Raw genomic sequence first — 14,565 nt, 5'->3', positions numbered from 1 at the left:
AAAATTCTTTGAAAATAGTGAAAATAAGTTATTTTTCTGAAAAAATATGATGATATAATTATTTTATGATGCTAAAAAAAATAGTGAAAGTAGCTTACACTATTTTTTAAGAAAATAAAAATATTGAATTGTTTTTATGAAAAAATATGATTCATCATCATCTAGTCAGAACAAAAAATAATTTGGATAACTCATCCACCCAACCCAACCTAGATATGAGTGAGTTTATCCAACCCGGTCAAATACTAAAATGGATATGAGCATTTACTTGACACAATTTGAAGTACCCGATATGGTTCGTTTTGGCCAAACTCGGTCCAATTTGACCATGTGCACCCTTAAAACTAAGAGTTACAAAGAGAATATATATAGCTAGCCCAATAAAATAACTAGACTACTAACTTAGAAACATAAAAACCTCAATAAACTATTAACAAACATATTCCCTAAAACTCGTGATGCATACATTGAAAGAACCGAGAGTTTGTCGGTTAAGAAACAAAAATGTACTCATTAAATAATATAAATCCAAAACTATAATTAGTATTAGTAATAACCTTAAAGTTAAAGCTTACTAAACTTTAAACTTGTTACAAACTAATCATGAAAATAAGATGTCAAAATAAACCTACTAGTATCATCCCTAACGAATAGGAGCAACTAAAAAAGGAACCAAATCAAACCAATCCAAACAAAACGAATCAAACCAAATTGATGAATCAATAAGGAGAGGTGCAATCAAACATTATAGCCAATAGAAAAAGAACCAAACAGAAGAATAAAAAATGAGAGGGGCAACAAACAATATAATCAATAGAAAGAAACAATTGGGAGAGGATCCTCTTTAATTAGTACATTATTTTATCCAGTGAAATCTCAATACCACATTAATTATATTATCACTACAATTTTAATTTTTTTATTTGAAAAATGAATGGTTGGATTTATGACTGGACCTCCTACAATGAAAACTGCACGAAAGAGGATCCAATCGCGAAACAATTAGACAAAAAGAACCAACACATAAACAATCAATAAAAAGAGAAAAACAATCAAGCTGAAGAACCAAGAGAGATATCAAACAGAAGAACCTATATAGAATTAATAATTATTAGTCAAAGAAAAATGGAATTAATTATTAATAAAATTAAAAGTTCTTTATCTTCTCAAATCCTTACATGATTCTTAATTACATGATTCTTTTCCATCTATATGTTTTTCAAAAAGAGTTTCATCTTTTGTAAAAAAAAAAAAAAAAAAACAGTTTCATCTTAATTATATTTTTATTCTCACTAATAACTTACTTGAATTATAAAATATAAATCGTTACGAATTTGATTTTCATTAATGTTGTTTGATTTCATCTTTTTCTTTATGAAAAATGGTCTCAATTGTGTGTGTATATATATTAGACGCACAAGAAAACGTAGATCATATATATATAAATTATTAGTTTATAGTTTATGCAAATATATCCATTGTCAGCAAGTATATACAAACGATGGTTAGTATACATATACTTTAGTTGTCTAATTATTCTTTTGCCTGCAAATTAAATTAACAACTCTTAAATCTTTTTCATTCATAATATTATTTTTTATGGCATTTTCATTCATTATACATATCTAATTAATTTGTGTTACAGGACATGCTTATAGTTGGCATTTTGATCCTTTCTATTGCTTCATTCAACTCATGCATGGTTGTAAATGGCAAGAAGCATACCCTTGACGTGATTCAATATGGTGCCAAAGGCGATGGCAAATCCGATGATACACAAGTACGTGTATACACTACATTCCACTTTAATTTTATTTGGACTCATTTATATATATTTAAATAAAAACTGCTCACAAATTATTATAAATGAATTAATTATTTTTTTTATGATAATGAGGGTCTAAGCTCGAAGAAAGGAAAATTACACGGGAATCAATCTAGGGGTAGTTATCCCCATTACATCAGCTAACAACAAATCTTTGATCTCGGTCGGATGGACAGTCATTAATATAATAGATAATTTCTTTATCCAATGAACAACACCAATAGTCGCTGGAGCATATGCACACTGATTAGACTCTCGTACGCATGCACAATATTAATTTCCCGGTCCAAATCCATTAACCGCCATAATACCTTACCAACATAGCTCGCACAAGGCTTTCCAGGTTGCCCTTTGTAATAACATTAACCACCGTGACTGAGTCAATATTAAGTTCTACGGTCGAGAAGCCCAACCTCCTAGCATGAGACAAGCCTTCAAACACACCCCACAATTTCGCCACAAACGCACTACAATTCCCCACTCCTTTCGCAAAACCACCAAGCCACTCTCCTTGGCTACCCCTGATTATACCTTCACACCCAGCTATATTGTGATGTTTTCGTGCTCCGTCCGTATTGAGTGAGGGGGTATTTTTGAAATTTACGAGGATGAATGAGGAGTTTCAGGACACGTGAAAGAAAAAGTCTTTATATTTTACTTTATTATTTTTGGGATTATTCTATATTTTACTTTTTTTACTAAATAATTATTTTATTAGGTTTTTTTTATATGGTAATGTTTATTTTATTATATTTCATACAATGGTTAAAAAAAAAACAAAATCTTTCATAGCTTTTTATTTAATCTTATAGTGGACCAACCCCAACATATATATGAAGCCCCTAATAGTATTTTAGTAAACATACTAAATTTCTTTTTTGTTTTTGTTGGTAGAACATATACTAAATTTCTAACCTCGATATTTTAGAGATTTGATTTCTTTTAATTTATATAATTACAATAATTCTTCAATTTCTAACCTCAATATACACTATTTTTTTTATATAGGCTTTTATGCATGCATTCAAAGCTTTATGTAGTGGTAATCATGGGAATACACTAGTGGTGCCAAAAAAGTATTCATTTTTTGTGCGTCCAACTCTAAATTTCACTGGACCTTGTCATTCTAAGCATATTAATATCAAGGTACAAGAGTTATAAACCATCATTTTAATTTATTTTTTTCATCTCTTCCAATATACTAAAAGTAATATACCTATGTGAAATCTTTGCAGGTTATGGGAACCATATTAGGACCTAAGAGAAATGATTGGGGAAAAGAATGTTCAATAATGTTGATTCATTTCTTCAACATATCTCGATTGACTCTTGAAGGATCAGGAGTCATCAATGGTAATGGTGAAGGCTGGTGGGACAGGGTAATCACATAACTTAACATTTATATACCTTTTTTTCTATTTCGTAAATAGATTATCTTCTGCGCCCAATTGCAGATACTGACACCTCGAGTTTTGAGGGCCAAAATAAGTGGCAAACATTTATATGCTCTGTTAACAACTTTTTCTATAAGTAATTTTATTATTGGTATAGTTACAAGAAGTATGTAAAGGTTTGAATTTGAATCTAAAATTTTTTTAAAACCAAAAAACATTACTCCAATAATTTGAATATTAATTAAAAGCTAGGTAAAAAAGAATTATCCAATTGTTTTTGCATTCATTATTTGTAACACTACTCATCAAACAATACACTATATTTTGAAATTTGCAGGTGAAAGGAGCTGGAGATTGCTCTAGAATACCAACGGTTAGAAAACTCTTACTATTATGATTAATACTCCTATAAAATATATTTATTATCAACAATTGCAATGTTTTATGTTTCATTAAAAAAATATTGCAATTTTTAATGTGCAGGCTTTACAATTCGATAAATGTAATGGGCTTAAAATAACTGGGCTCACTCATATCAATGGGCCAGGCCCACATATTGCTGTGACCGATAGCAATGATGTAACTATCTCAAATATCCACATTAATACACCAAAAGAAAGTCACAACACAGATGGAATTGATTTAACAAGAACAAATAGAGTTAATATTCATGACAGTCCAATATCATGTGGTAAAAATATTTATTTTTCCCTCGCATTTATTAGTTAAATTCATGCATATTTCAAATTGATTGTTAAATTAGTCACATATATCTAATACTAGCTACTAGTGGTTAATTAACAACATTGTCAAGTCATTTACAATCTCATTTGTAGAATTATTTAGCGATTCAATTCGACATTTGGTCGTTAAATCGGGCGATATAATTCAGTCATTAAATCGATCACTAAATAACAATTTATTAGTATATTGAAAAGAAAGTGTTAGAATGTGTTGTTAATATTTCTTTTTTCAAAGTTGATCTACCATTTAAATCTCAATTACATGTGTAATATTATTTTTATAGGTGATGACTGTATTGCTATCAAAGGTGGATCAAACTTTACAAACATCAGCCAAATTACATGTGGGCCTGGTGTCCACGGAATTAGGTTTGTCAAAAGATGTTTTCTCTTCCCCCCTCCCATGAATCTTTTATACCCCCAATATTCCAATTTTGCCCTTGCAGAAAAATTCGGTTCGCAGAAACCGAATTTTTTCTAGTGCAAATTCAGAGTAAATTTCGGTTTTTAGAAACCGAAATTTGTTTTCAAGGCAAAAAAAAAACTTCGATTTCTACGAACCGAAGTTTTTTCAAGGGCAAAATTGGAAATTCAAGGGGGATAAAAGATTCATGGGGGGTGGGAAGAGAAAACATCTTGTCAAAATATTCGGAAATGCAAACTCATTGCATTTGAAATTTAAATTCATATATTCTTACCTGTTCAATTATAATTGTCGCATTTGTACTATTAAATAATTTTTGAGTTTTCTTTCATAAATAAATATATTTTGTTTAGTAAATATTAAATAATTGTCGCATTTCCTACCAAAAATAAAAAATAAAAATAATTGTCGCATTTGTACCAAAAAATATATTTTCTTTAGTAATTTCATTAATGAATAATTAATTTATATGTATTATTATATATTTGGTTTATGCAGTGTAGGGAGTCTTGGAGGGCATGGTGCTGAAGAATATGTAGAAAACTTGATTGTCAAGAATTGCACATTCAATGGAGCTGCCAGTGCTGTTAAAATCAAGACATGGCCGGTAATGCTACAATTTTGAAATTAAATAAATTATACTCCTAAAATAATACTCCATGAATCATTATCCTATGTATTTTTGTGTTAAATTTAATTAACAAATATCCTATATATTTTTCAAGGGTGGAAAAGGACACGTCAAAAATATCATCTTCAAGGACATCATAATAAATCAAACAAATTTCCCTGTTTATATTGACCAACATTATATGAGGACCCCAGAACAGGTTAATATAATTAATTAATTTTTCTCTTATATAATGTTGATTAATTTGTTCAAAATATAACATAGTTACATTTTTTTAATTTTTAATTTTTTTTTTCATTTTGGTTGCAGGATCAAGCAATAAAAATAAGTAAAGTAACATTTAGTAACATCTATGGAACATGTATTGGTGATGATGCTATTGTATTGGATTGTGCCAAGATAGGGTGTGACAATATTAACCTTAATCAAATCAATATTACTTCAATTAATCCAAAGAAGCCAGCTTCTGTAAAATGCAATTATGCTCATGGAAAAGCCACTAATATCATTTCACCTCGTGGTAATTGTGTCACTAAAAAACAAAATTAATAGCAGTTCTTCATGTATATGCAGAATCTTATATAATTATCTATGTATTTGTGGTTTTTCATTAACTTGTCTCAAGTTATATGCTTATCTTTTGTAACAATTTTCTCATTAAGTAATATTGATTTTTTATTTTAATAAATAATATTGATTTTGTTACAATGAAATATAGTGGTTTTGTACAAAAATACACTTTCAAAGGTAATTCAGAAATGTACGGCAGACGAAGTCACTAGATTTGATCTGAGGAATTTAGGTAGTACGTTAGAGGTCGTGAGTTCGATTCTCAACTCTATCGTAAACAAAACAAAAATGTACCGTAGACAATGTTGTTTTTCTTTTTAATGCCCTTCTTTCTAATACATATGGGCAAAGCCCATTAGTTTTTCTCTTTTCTAGAGGTTTCTCTCCACATCCGCCCCCAACATTCTCTTATTGTCTCTGAAATTACATTTTTATTCACACGAATAACATTTCAAACGTATTTTTTTTATTTTTTTTGTTATTATCAATGTATTTAATTTATATATTATAAATTAAATATATTAATTATTCAACGAATTAAAAAATAAAATTATTTTTTGTAAAAAGAGTCAGAGAGTATATTATTATGAGAGGTAATTAGGCTTAATATATATACTTAACTATATTCTATTTATCGTCACAAGAGCATTGAATTTGTGGTTATAGTTATACAGCTACACATTTTTATGCAATTTTTTGAGTAAAAATTCTCATCCCCACATATCTTTTCCCCCTCGGATTTCCAATTTTACCTTCGAATAAAAAATTTGGAACGCGTATTCTGAATTTTTTTTTTTTTCAAATTCGAACTAGAAAAACTCATTTAGAAGTTTTTATTCAACGACAAAATTGAATTTTCGGAGGAGAAAAGATATGTAGGGGGTGGGAAGAGAAACCTTCTTTTTTGAGAAATTAAACAGATTAATTGTTAAGAATTTGGACTTGGCCCTACTTGGTATGACAGTGTGTTTCAAGCTGAGAATTTTTCTCTTTCCACCCCATATTTCTTTTCTACCTTAAAACACGCAAAAGACTTCGGAATTTTTTTTTATGCTCGTACTAAAAAAATTCGAAAAAAGTTTTCCGAATTTTTCTGTGTGTTTTGGATAGGAAAAAATCGTGAGGAGGGGGGAGATAAACTATCTCAAGCTGATTCTCTCAATCTAAATAAATAATTTTAAATTGATCAGATTTTACTTTTTCGTTTTCTTTTCATGATTTCATTGTTTGTTTGGAAACATTGTTTTTATATTAATTCTCACCATGCATTCAAACACCAAAAAAAAATATAGACAACGGTTCTTCCAAGCATTTTCTAGTCACATTACATAGTAGTCACATAAGATAGTTTGCAAATTTGTTTTATTAAATTCACACGTGAAAAGATAAACAATTTTATTAAATTGCCAATATATAAAGTAACCAAAAAAATTGCCAATATATAAAATGATAAACTTAGAGATGATTAACAAATGAAACTGCCGACACGAATGAAATTAAACAACCTTTTCAGTTTCACATATAGATGTAGGTCACGTGTGAAATATGCTTCTTTTTTTAAATGGCACGTGTGAAATATGTTATTATCATCAGACACATAATTCCTTCAAGCAATTATTTATAGAACTGTTCAAAAAATACATTCACATTGCATGTGTCTAATGAAAAATGGTTTTGATTCATGAAGTTTTTGTTTTTTTTTTTTTGACTTGGGTATTCATGAGGTTAAAAAAAAGCTTAATTGTATTTTGATCTCCTATCATACTTAAGAAAACATACATTTCTTTTTAAAATTATAGATTCTTTGATCTCTCAAGTATCATATTTGTTAAAAAAAATTGGTCTCAATATAGATTTTTAACCCGTAAAAAAATTATTTTCAGTCTCAATTGGTATTTTCTATCATAATCAAAATTAAAACTATAAATTATCATTTTTGAGGCAAAAAATAGCTATTTTGGGTTAAAAATCTAAGTTAGGAAATTTGAAACAAAATGCAATATTATAGAGATAAAAAAAATTGGTAAAAAATTGTCTCAAAGAGTTAAAACCTATGATTTTACACGATTTTAGAGCGATATAAATCATGTAAAATCGTTTCAGACTACGATTTTACACAAAAACGATCCTACCAGTAATTTAACTTGAAAGGCTAACCTAAAAACGTAAAATCTATAGTTTAAGTTTTAAATCGGGATTTTAACAACCTTGATCATGACCTAACAACACGATGGTGGAGAAATAGAGGTTACATGTCAGCAACAAAACCTCTTGTTTTAGTTATGAGTTTAATTCATTGAGTATGAATGATTTTTTTTTGTGTTACCATAATATTGGTACGAAGTTTCCATTGCTATTAGTAATAACTAATCTTCGTCGAAAAATCAGTGGCATATATAAGGTGGTTTATATTAGAATTTTAGAGGCTTATACTCAACCACAAAAGCTAGCTTGAGAGTTGAGGTTTGCACTACACTTATAAAGGCTATCTATGCCATATCTCTAGTCAATGTGGGACTTCTAACACACCCCCTCACGTCCAGAACTGACACAACAAACAACAAATGGATCTAGGATGGGCTCTGATACCATATTAAAATTTTAGAGGCCTATACTTAACCACAAAAGCTAGCTTGAGAGTTGAGGTTTGCACTACACTTATAAATGCTATCTATGCCATATTTCTAGCCAATGTGGGACTTCTAACGATTTATAACCGGCCAATCAAATTTTCTCCTTATGTATGAATCATGAATCAAACCCTTAATCACATACTTAAATTGACCAAAATTCTTACCACTTGGAACAATTCATCGATGAATTTCCTCTTCTTTAATTTTGTGAAAGAATGAATATATGTATACGTGAGGTTTGTGACATCATGCCTTACGGTCATTAAATTATACAAAAAGTATAGTAAAGTAAAGTAGTTTTTTTTTGTACAGTTTATACCATTTTTTTTTTTGGTACAGAGTAAAGTAAAGTAGTTGCCATGACTTGACTTTTGCTTGATTTTAAAAGACTTTTGTTGGGTCAAGGTAGTAATTCATTTCATTGATACAAATTTAAAATCTCCACGGTTACACGACAAATAATTAAGTATTGCTTCTACTTAATTTTTTTTAAATAGACTAAATTATAGTAAATCAATAAAAATACTTTCAGAAATGTAACTTTTTTTTTTATTTGTTGACGAAAGAAATGTAACTTATATTTTATATGAAATATAAAAATTTATCATGTGAGCTTAGTTTAGTTGGCATGACATTGCATTATATATATGTAGTAGGTCAGAGTTTGAACCCTGATCATCTCATTTATTTACGTTAAATGTGAAATTTTTAACCACTAAATTTTATCCAAATAAACTACATTAAAATGTAAAAGTAAAAATTGTCCTACAAAGATGGAAAAAGACGAAACAAGAGAAAGAGATTGGTTGGAGAATATATTCAACTTTTCAAAGTTGGGAAATTGTATCATGTGGAAAAAATTGAATTGAAGAAATTAAAGAACCTAGTATATGTGACGTAAAGAAGATGACCATTGAATGAAGTTAAGAAAGCTATAATTTTCCTTTTCTCTTCAACTTGAGATTGTTATTTATCATTATTTTACGTCATTATTAACAACGGTCGAGATCAAATGACACTAACTATTTTGACGCCAAATGTTACACCTCTCAATAACGTTTTAACCGATATAAATTTTATAAAATCCGCCATTGAATTGAAATTTTATATCATATAGATCATTTGTGTAAAATTTCAGAAAAATCTAAAATTATTTGATATGTTATTACGACACATAAAGATTAACGTCTTATAAGAAAAGACAAACCGTTAATTTTGATTTATCTCAATAACAACATCAAATGATTTTAGATTTGTCTGAAGTTTTACATAATATATATGAAATAAAGTTTCAATTCAACGATGAATTTTATAAAATTTATATCGGTTAAAACATGATTGAGAAGTGTAATATTTTGTGTCAAATTAGTTGGTGTCATTTGATCTTGACCCAATTACGAAAACTATATTGATCAAATTTTGAAGAGATAATTTTTTTTAAAAAACATTATTAATAATAATAATTACTATTATTTAATGCCAGTACACGGATCGCACACGTACGAAATGAAACTACAATCCAAGACTTCTTGTGTCGACAAAACCGTAGACCATAGTGGTTGACTAAAATTGGGGCTATATGTAAGTACGTAAGTAATGTAACTTTTATCCATAAAAAAAAAAAAAAACTTGACTTGGTAGTCGTTGAAATTGTATTATTTATATGTAAAGTTTGCTTTTTTTTTTTCTAATGGAAAATAATATATATATATATATATATTAAAAAAGAAAGAGGACAACCGTCAATACAAAAGGTAGAAACTAGACATCATCGAAATGAGTACCGAAAGTACTCAAAATAAATAAAATACAGCGCTCCACAAACGCCAAAACTCGGTTACTAAGACAGGCCCCCAAAAACAACCTAATGACTAAAAATAATCTGTACCAAAAACAAAAACGATAATAGAAAAAAGAAGGTCGAAAAGAAGAACAACAAAGGAACATGCCACCCATGAGTTCGAGAAAATAGAACCCAACACCAACATTCCACTAACTTCTATTAGCTCCAAAACAAGCCATGTTGCACCTCCAACTCATAGAAGGAGCAGTGAGACCCAGAATATTTTGCCGAAAAACTACTTTCAAGGTGAAAATTTTACCTTATCGACCAAAGTGTCGACAAAAACAATTCCTCTCATAAAGATTAAATCATTCCGAAAATTTCAGATAACCAATGAGTAGCATGCCAAATTATTAACTACCCTAGCTAATTATAAATTTTGCATCTGAATATGCAAGTATCATTACCAAACAATTTTATGGTAATTTTTACCTATAATCTTTAAACTTGATTAATAAAAATATAAAAGAAAAACATATATGATCTTTTTTCAATTAACCAACACTATTTTTTTTCATAACCTTAAAAAAAAAACTTATTTAAAAAATCTTACGTATATGTACATTTAATTCCTATGCTTATTATTTTTTTTTTCTCCTACACGCCTAATATACGCCTGGCAATGACGAAACTTAGGTGACGACACATATTGAGGGGTTGTTGTATTTCACTATCATTTCCTCCAAATTTCCTTCCACTCATAAGAAAAAAAATCAAAGGTTTATACTTTTCACAAACTATATATATCCACAAACTTTGGCATATACCATTTTAATATCTTTCAGTAAATTAGCAATGGAATCAACATGCGTGGATACTTCTCTCAATCTTAACATTAATCATCCTTCTACTGCTACATACAAGGTTCGTTTACATATAGTTATTTTATGACCTAACTCGGTCAAGCAATATTATATTACAAGAAAAAGTTGAATTAGCTACGAGAAAATTTAGTTTTTCTTTTTTGTTTTTTTATTTTATTTTTAAGCTCACCATTCTTTGAGTCCGTAGATGAAGTGACAAATACGATTAATACTCATATAAACTACAAGGTCATGAGTTCGAACATATCTAGATTCTCTCAAACCATTTTTATGTTGTTCATCCTGCCTTATCGGTCATCATTTTCTCTCGTTTTCTTCACTGTTTTTTTCCTCTTTTTGTGGATCAATCAATGTTGGATAAGAAAAATGAGAGAATATGTTGAACAAAAAGTACATCAGAGGATCAAACTCAAATGAAAGTATTCAGCCTAATAATTTCAATTCCCCCTAGTGCCAATTTCGATGGGTTAGTCCATTCAGAGCAAAAATTATGGCTTAAATGGGCCCCCTGCAAGTGGACGGTATGATTGGTCCTCTCGGATTAATCGGTCCTTAAGCCGGATACCGAGTTTCTAAAAAAAAGGAACTAATTTAAATATTTCTCTTTAATTTTCATTGATAATATATTCAACTATTTTAGTAGTATATACTTGCACATAAAATCAATATTTCTTTTAGTTATGTCATATATGTCCCTAAATTTCTAAGTGGCATTAGAAAATTTGTGAGCAGGATGAAATTATGGTTGAAGAGTTACATCGTCTCAATTGTGAGAACAAGTGGCTAAGTGAAACATTGAGCAACATGTGTGAGAATTATGAAGCTATGCAAAAGCAATTGAATCAATTGATGAATCAAAATTGTGAAACCCAAACTCATGAAGAATCAAGGAAGAGAAAAGCTGAGAGTGAAAATTGCAATAATATGTTTGGTACTATTAATGTAATTAATAATGAGTGTAGCACTACTGATGAGGAATCATTAATCAAAAGGCCATGTAGGGAAATTTCATCACCTAAGGCTTATAAGGTTCTTGTGAAGACAGAAGCATCTAGTAATAGCTTAGTAAGTTAATTACTTATGATTTTTATATATGCATATTTAATTTTTATAATAACTTCAATAGTGGAGATTATAAGCATATACAAGTACTAACTTTGATTAATTTTCAATTTTTTTTTTTTGGTATAAAGTATGTGATGGATGGATATCAATGGAGGAAATATGGTCAGAAGGTTACTAGAGATAATCCCTCTCCTAGAGCTTACTTTAGGTGCTCCAATGCTCCAAGCTGCCCAGTTAAAAAGAAGGTAATAATTCAAAAAAAAAAAAAAACTTTTCTTCAAATAGTTAATGGCTAGAAATTCCACTTGCAAAATAAATAAGTTGAGTGTCCTAGATTCGAACTCTAGTCCTGCATATAAAATGCGATATCCCTTATCAATTGGGCTAAGCTCATGGGGACACCACATTTTTATTAGCAAGTATCATTTATTCATTCATTCTATTAGCAAGTATAATTTATTTTATTTTTTTACACCAAACCTGTTTGATTTGAGAAAATGTTTTATGAATTCATTTTTAATTTTGAAATAATGTCGTGTTTACTCAAGAGTGTTTAGATAAGATGATTTGAGTGTCTTTTAATTTAACCAGAGCTTCTGAATTCTAATATAGCTCTGAGAATGAATATCGTTAAAACTATTGAGAGAGTTTTGACATATATTGTGGTCCTACTCAACTCGAGTGATTAGTTTTTTACATTTGCGTGCATAGAGTAATTTGTTCACACAAAAAAAAAAAAAAAACTTGTGTTTTTACTTTATTTTTTGATTCAAGATTAACCATACAATATCGAATTTTGATCTATTATGTCATTATTAATTAGGTGCAAAAAAGTTTAGAAGACCCTACTATACTAGTTGCAACATATGAAGGAGAGCACAACCATGGTCATGAGAAAGCTGAAATATCAATGATATCAAGCCAAATTGAAGAATCCTTTATAGGTTCAGTTCATGTTACTTCACCTAAACAAATTATTCAAAGGACTTCTCCATCCATGAAGATTGACAATGTTCCAAAATCATCTATCCAACAATTTTTGGTTCAACAAATGGCTACTTCTTTGACAAATGATCCTAATTTCACTGCAGCACTTGCTAGTGCAATTTCAGGAAGAATTTTGGACCATACTTCTAATAAAGCCAATTGGTGAATTTGATATATATAATGTATTGCATAAATTATGTTATTTCATTTTAGGATGTAATGTTTCAAAAGCTAGTAATAATGATGTATATAAAAAAAAATTAAAATGAAAAAAAAAAAAAAGCAGGATGAAGAAATTCTGTTCTTCTAATTGGTAATTTTAGCAATTTTTTACTACAAATTAAATGTGGATTCAAAACACAATTAATCACTATGCAAGTAACATATCCATTTGAAGGTAGTACCATGTTGAGTTGAAAAATTGGGTTATCACAATATGACCCTAACACGACAACCAAAATCCTACACTAGTTGCATCGAAACCGCAAGCCTAAATTTCACTCTCTCAATTCATCCAAGTTTCTTGAACATAGTGTTCTTAAGATTAATAGTTGAATCTAACTCAATCCTATAAAACCGTTTATAAGATGAAACTGTTAACATATACGTATCTAAAGTTTAAATAAATTTAAATAATATATTATAATAAACTCAAATATATAAATTAAATGAATACATAATTTTTTTGTCAATAATGCATAAATTTTATAATACTATATTCAAAACAAAACACGGTAAATTTAGAATAGCTGATAAACCAACTCGTTATAATTACTATCTATCTTTCGGCCGGATTTGGATTTTCCACTCTTACTGCAAGACACCGTAACAAATCAGGACCGTCTGATTTGAAATAAACAGCTGAAATCATTTTTACCTATTTTATTGATGTGTTGTACTGTACCGCCTAATTCAAAATCAGTTATTGTAATATATTGCGTTAAATTGTGGGTTGCTGCATCCCTTTCAGCCCATCGTTAAAATTGCAATAGATTGGAAAAATAAAATATGTTGGAATGATAACAAAATTCTACTTGGAATGATTTCATAAAAATGGAAAATAAAATTTCCCGGTTGTTATGATACCAAGTTCTAGTTGTAAGTTACGTCTAAGGATTGTATTCTACTTAAGTACTTATTGTCAATTACAATAATTAGAGTGAGCCACCTCGGTTTCTTGGAAAATGACTTTCAAATTAAATTCAAAGAACAATTACTATTTTTTTTAGAGAACTATTACTATTTATCAAGTTGGACAGCGACTCTTTATAATCTAACCAATCATTAGTTGATTCAGTAATTTTGACTTAATAAGATGGATCCCGATTCCTCACAACTGTGATTGAGAGGGGTTGAAACTTTAACCTTTACCTTACTCTCGAGTCCTCGACCCCAAACAGACCAAAAGATTTAAATACCAAAAATGATAAATACTTTAACCTTCACTTTAAACCACCATCAACTATTGACTTTTATAGTAAGCTAAAGAAATTTGTATCTTCATAATATAATATGTTTTTTTATAAACTACTTTGATATACGTACAATAATACATAAAAATTTATTTATTTATATAAGTTGTTTATAAAAAAAAATTATAAATTCTCTTAACTGAAATTAATCATA

At 29.0% G+C, this 14,565-nt stretch overlaps 2 protein-coding genes across 2 annotated transcripts; both read left to right on the top strand.

Moving 5' to 3' along the window:
• The first annotated feature begins 250 nt into the window (after window positions 1-250).
• On the top strand, window positions 251-5,566 carry LOC123893923 (probable polygalacturonase At3g15720). The gene is made up of 10 exons (XM_045943755.1): window positions 251-295; window positions 1,646-1,780; window positions 2,834-2,971; window positions 3,061-3,204; window positions 3,557-3,592; window positions 3,703-3,910; window positions 4,247-4,331; window positions 4,885-4,993; window positions 5,112-5,216; window positions 5,327-5,566. The coding sequence occupies exons 1-10, from the start codon at window positions 251-253 to the stop codon at window positions 5,564-5,566; spliced, it is 1,245 nt and encodes a 414-aa protein (XP_045799711.1).
• Window positions 5,567-10,817: 5,251 nt separating this feature from the next.
• On the top strand, window positions 10,818-13,251 carry LOC123916010 (probable WRKY transcription factor 40). Its single transcript, XM_045967332.1, has 4 exons — window positions 10,818-10,927; window positions 11,620-11,952; window positions 12,081-12,197; window positions 12,776-13,251. The coding sequence occupies exons 1-4, from the start codon at window positions 10,859-10,861 to the stop codon at window positions 13,103-13,105; spliced, it is 849 nt and encodes a 282-aa protein (XP_045823288.1). The 5' UTR covers window positions 10,818-10,858; the 3' UTR covers window positions 13,106-13,251.
• The last annotated feature ends 1,314 nt before the right edge of the window (window positions 13,252-14,565 follow it).

Source organism: Trifolium pratense, linkage group LG1 (genome assembly GCF_020283565.1).
Source record: "Trifolium pratense cultivar HEN17-A07 linkage group LG1, ARS_RC_1.1, whole genome shotgun sequence".
Classification (NCBI taxonomy): domain Eukaryota; kingdom Viridiplantae; phylum Streptophyta; class Magnoliopsida; order Fabales; family Fabaceae; genus Trifolium; species Trifolium pratense.
Note: the sequence above shows the minus strand (reverse complement) of the source record. Positions and strands in the feature narration are given on the sequence as shown.

Coding starts and splice junctions, on each gene's coding strand:
- LOC123893923 (XM_045943755.1), top strand. CDS start 251: ATGGATATGAGCATTTACTTGACACAATTTGAAGTACCCGATATG. Junction 4,994..5,111: donor TTAAAATCAAGACATGGCCG/GTAATGCTACAA, acceptor ATATTTTTCAAG/GGTGGAAAAGGACACGTCAA. Junction 5,217..5,326: donor ATATGAGGACCCCAGAACAG/GTTAATATAATT, acceptor TTTTGGTTGCAG/GATCAAGCAATAAAAATAAG.
- LOC123916010 (XM_045967332.1), top strand. CDS start 10,859: ATGGAATCAACATGCGTGGATACTTCTCTCAATCTTAACATTAATCAT. Junction 10,928..11,619: donor CTTCTACTGCTACATACAAG/GTTCGTTTACAT, acceptor ATTTGTGAGCAG/GATGAAATTATGGTTGAAGA. Junction 12,198..12,775: donor GCTGCCCAGTTAAAAAGAAG/GTAATAATTCAA, acceptor ATTATTAATTAG/GTGCAAAAAAGTTTAGAAGA.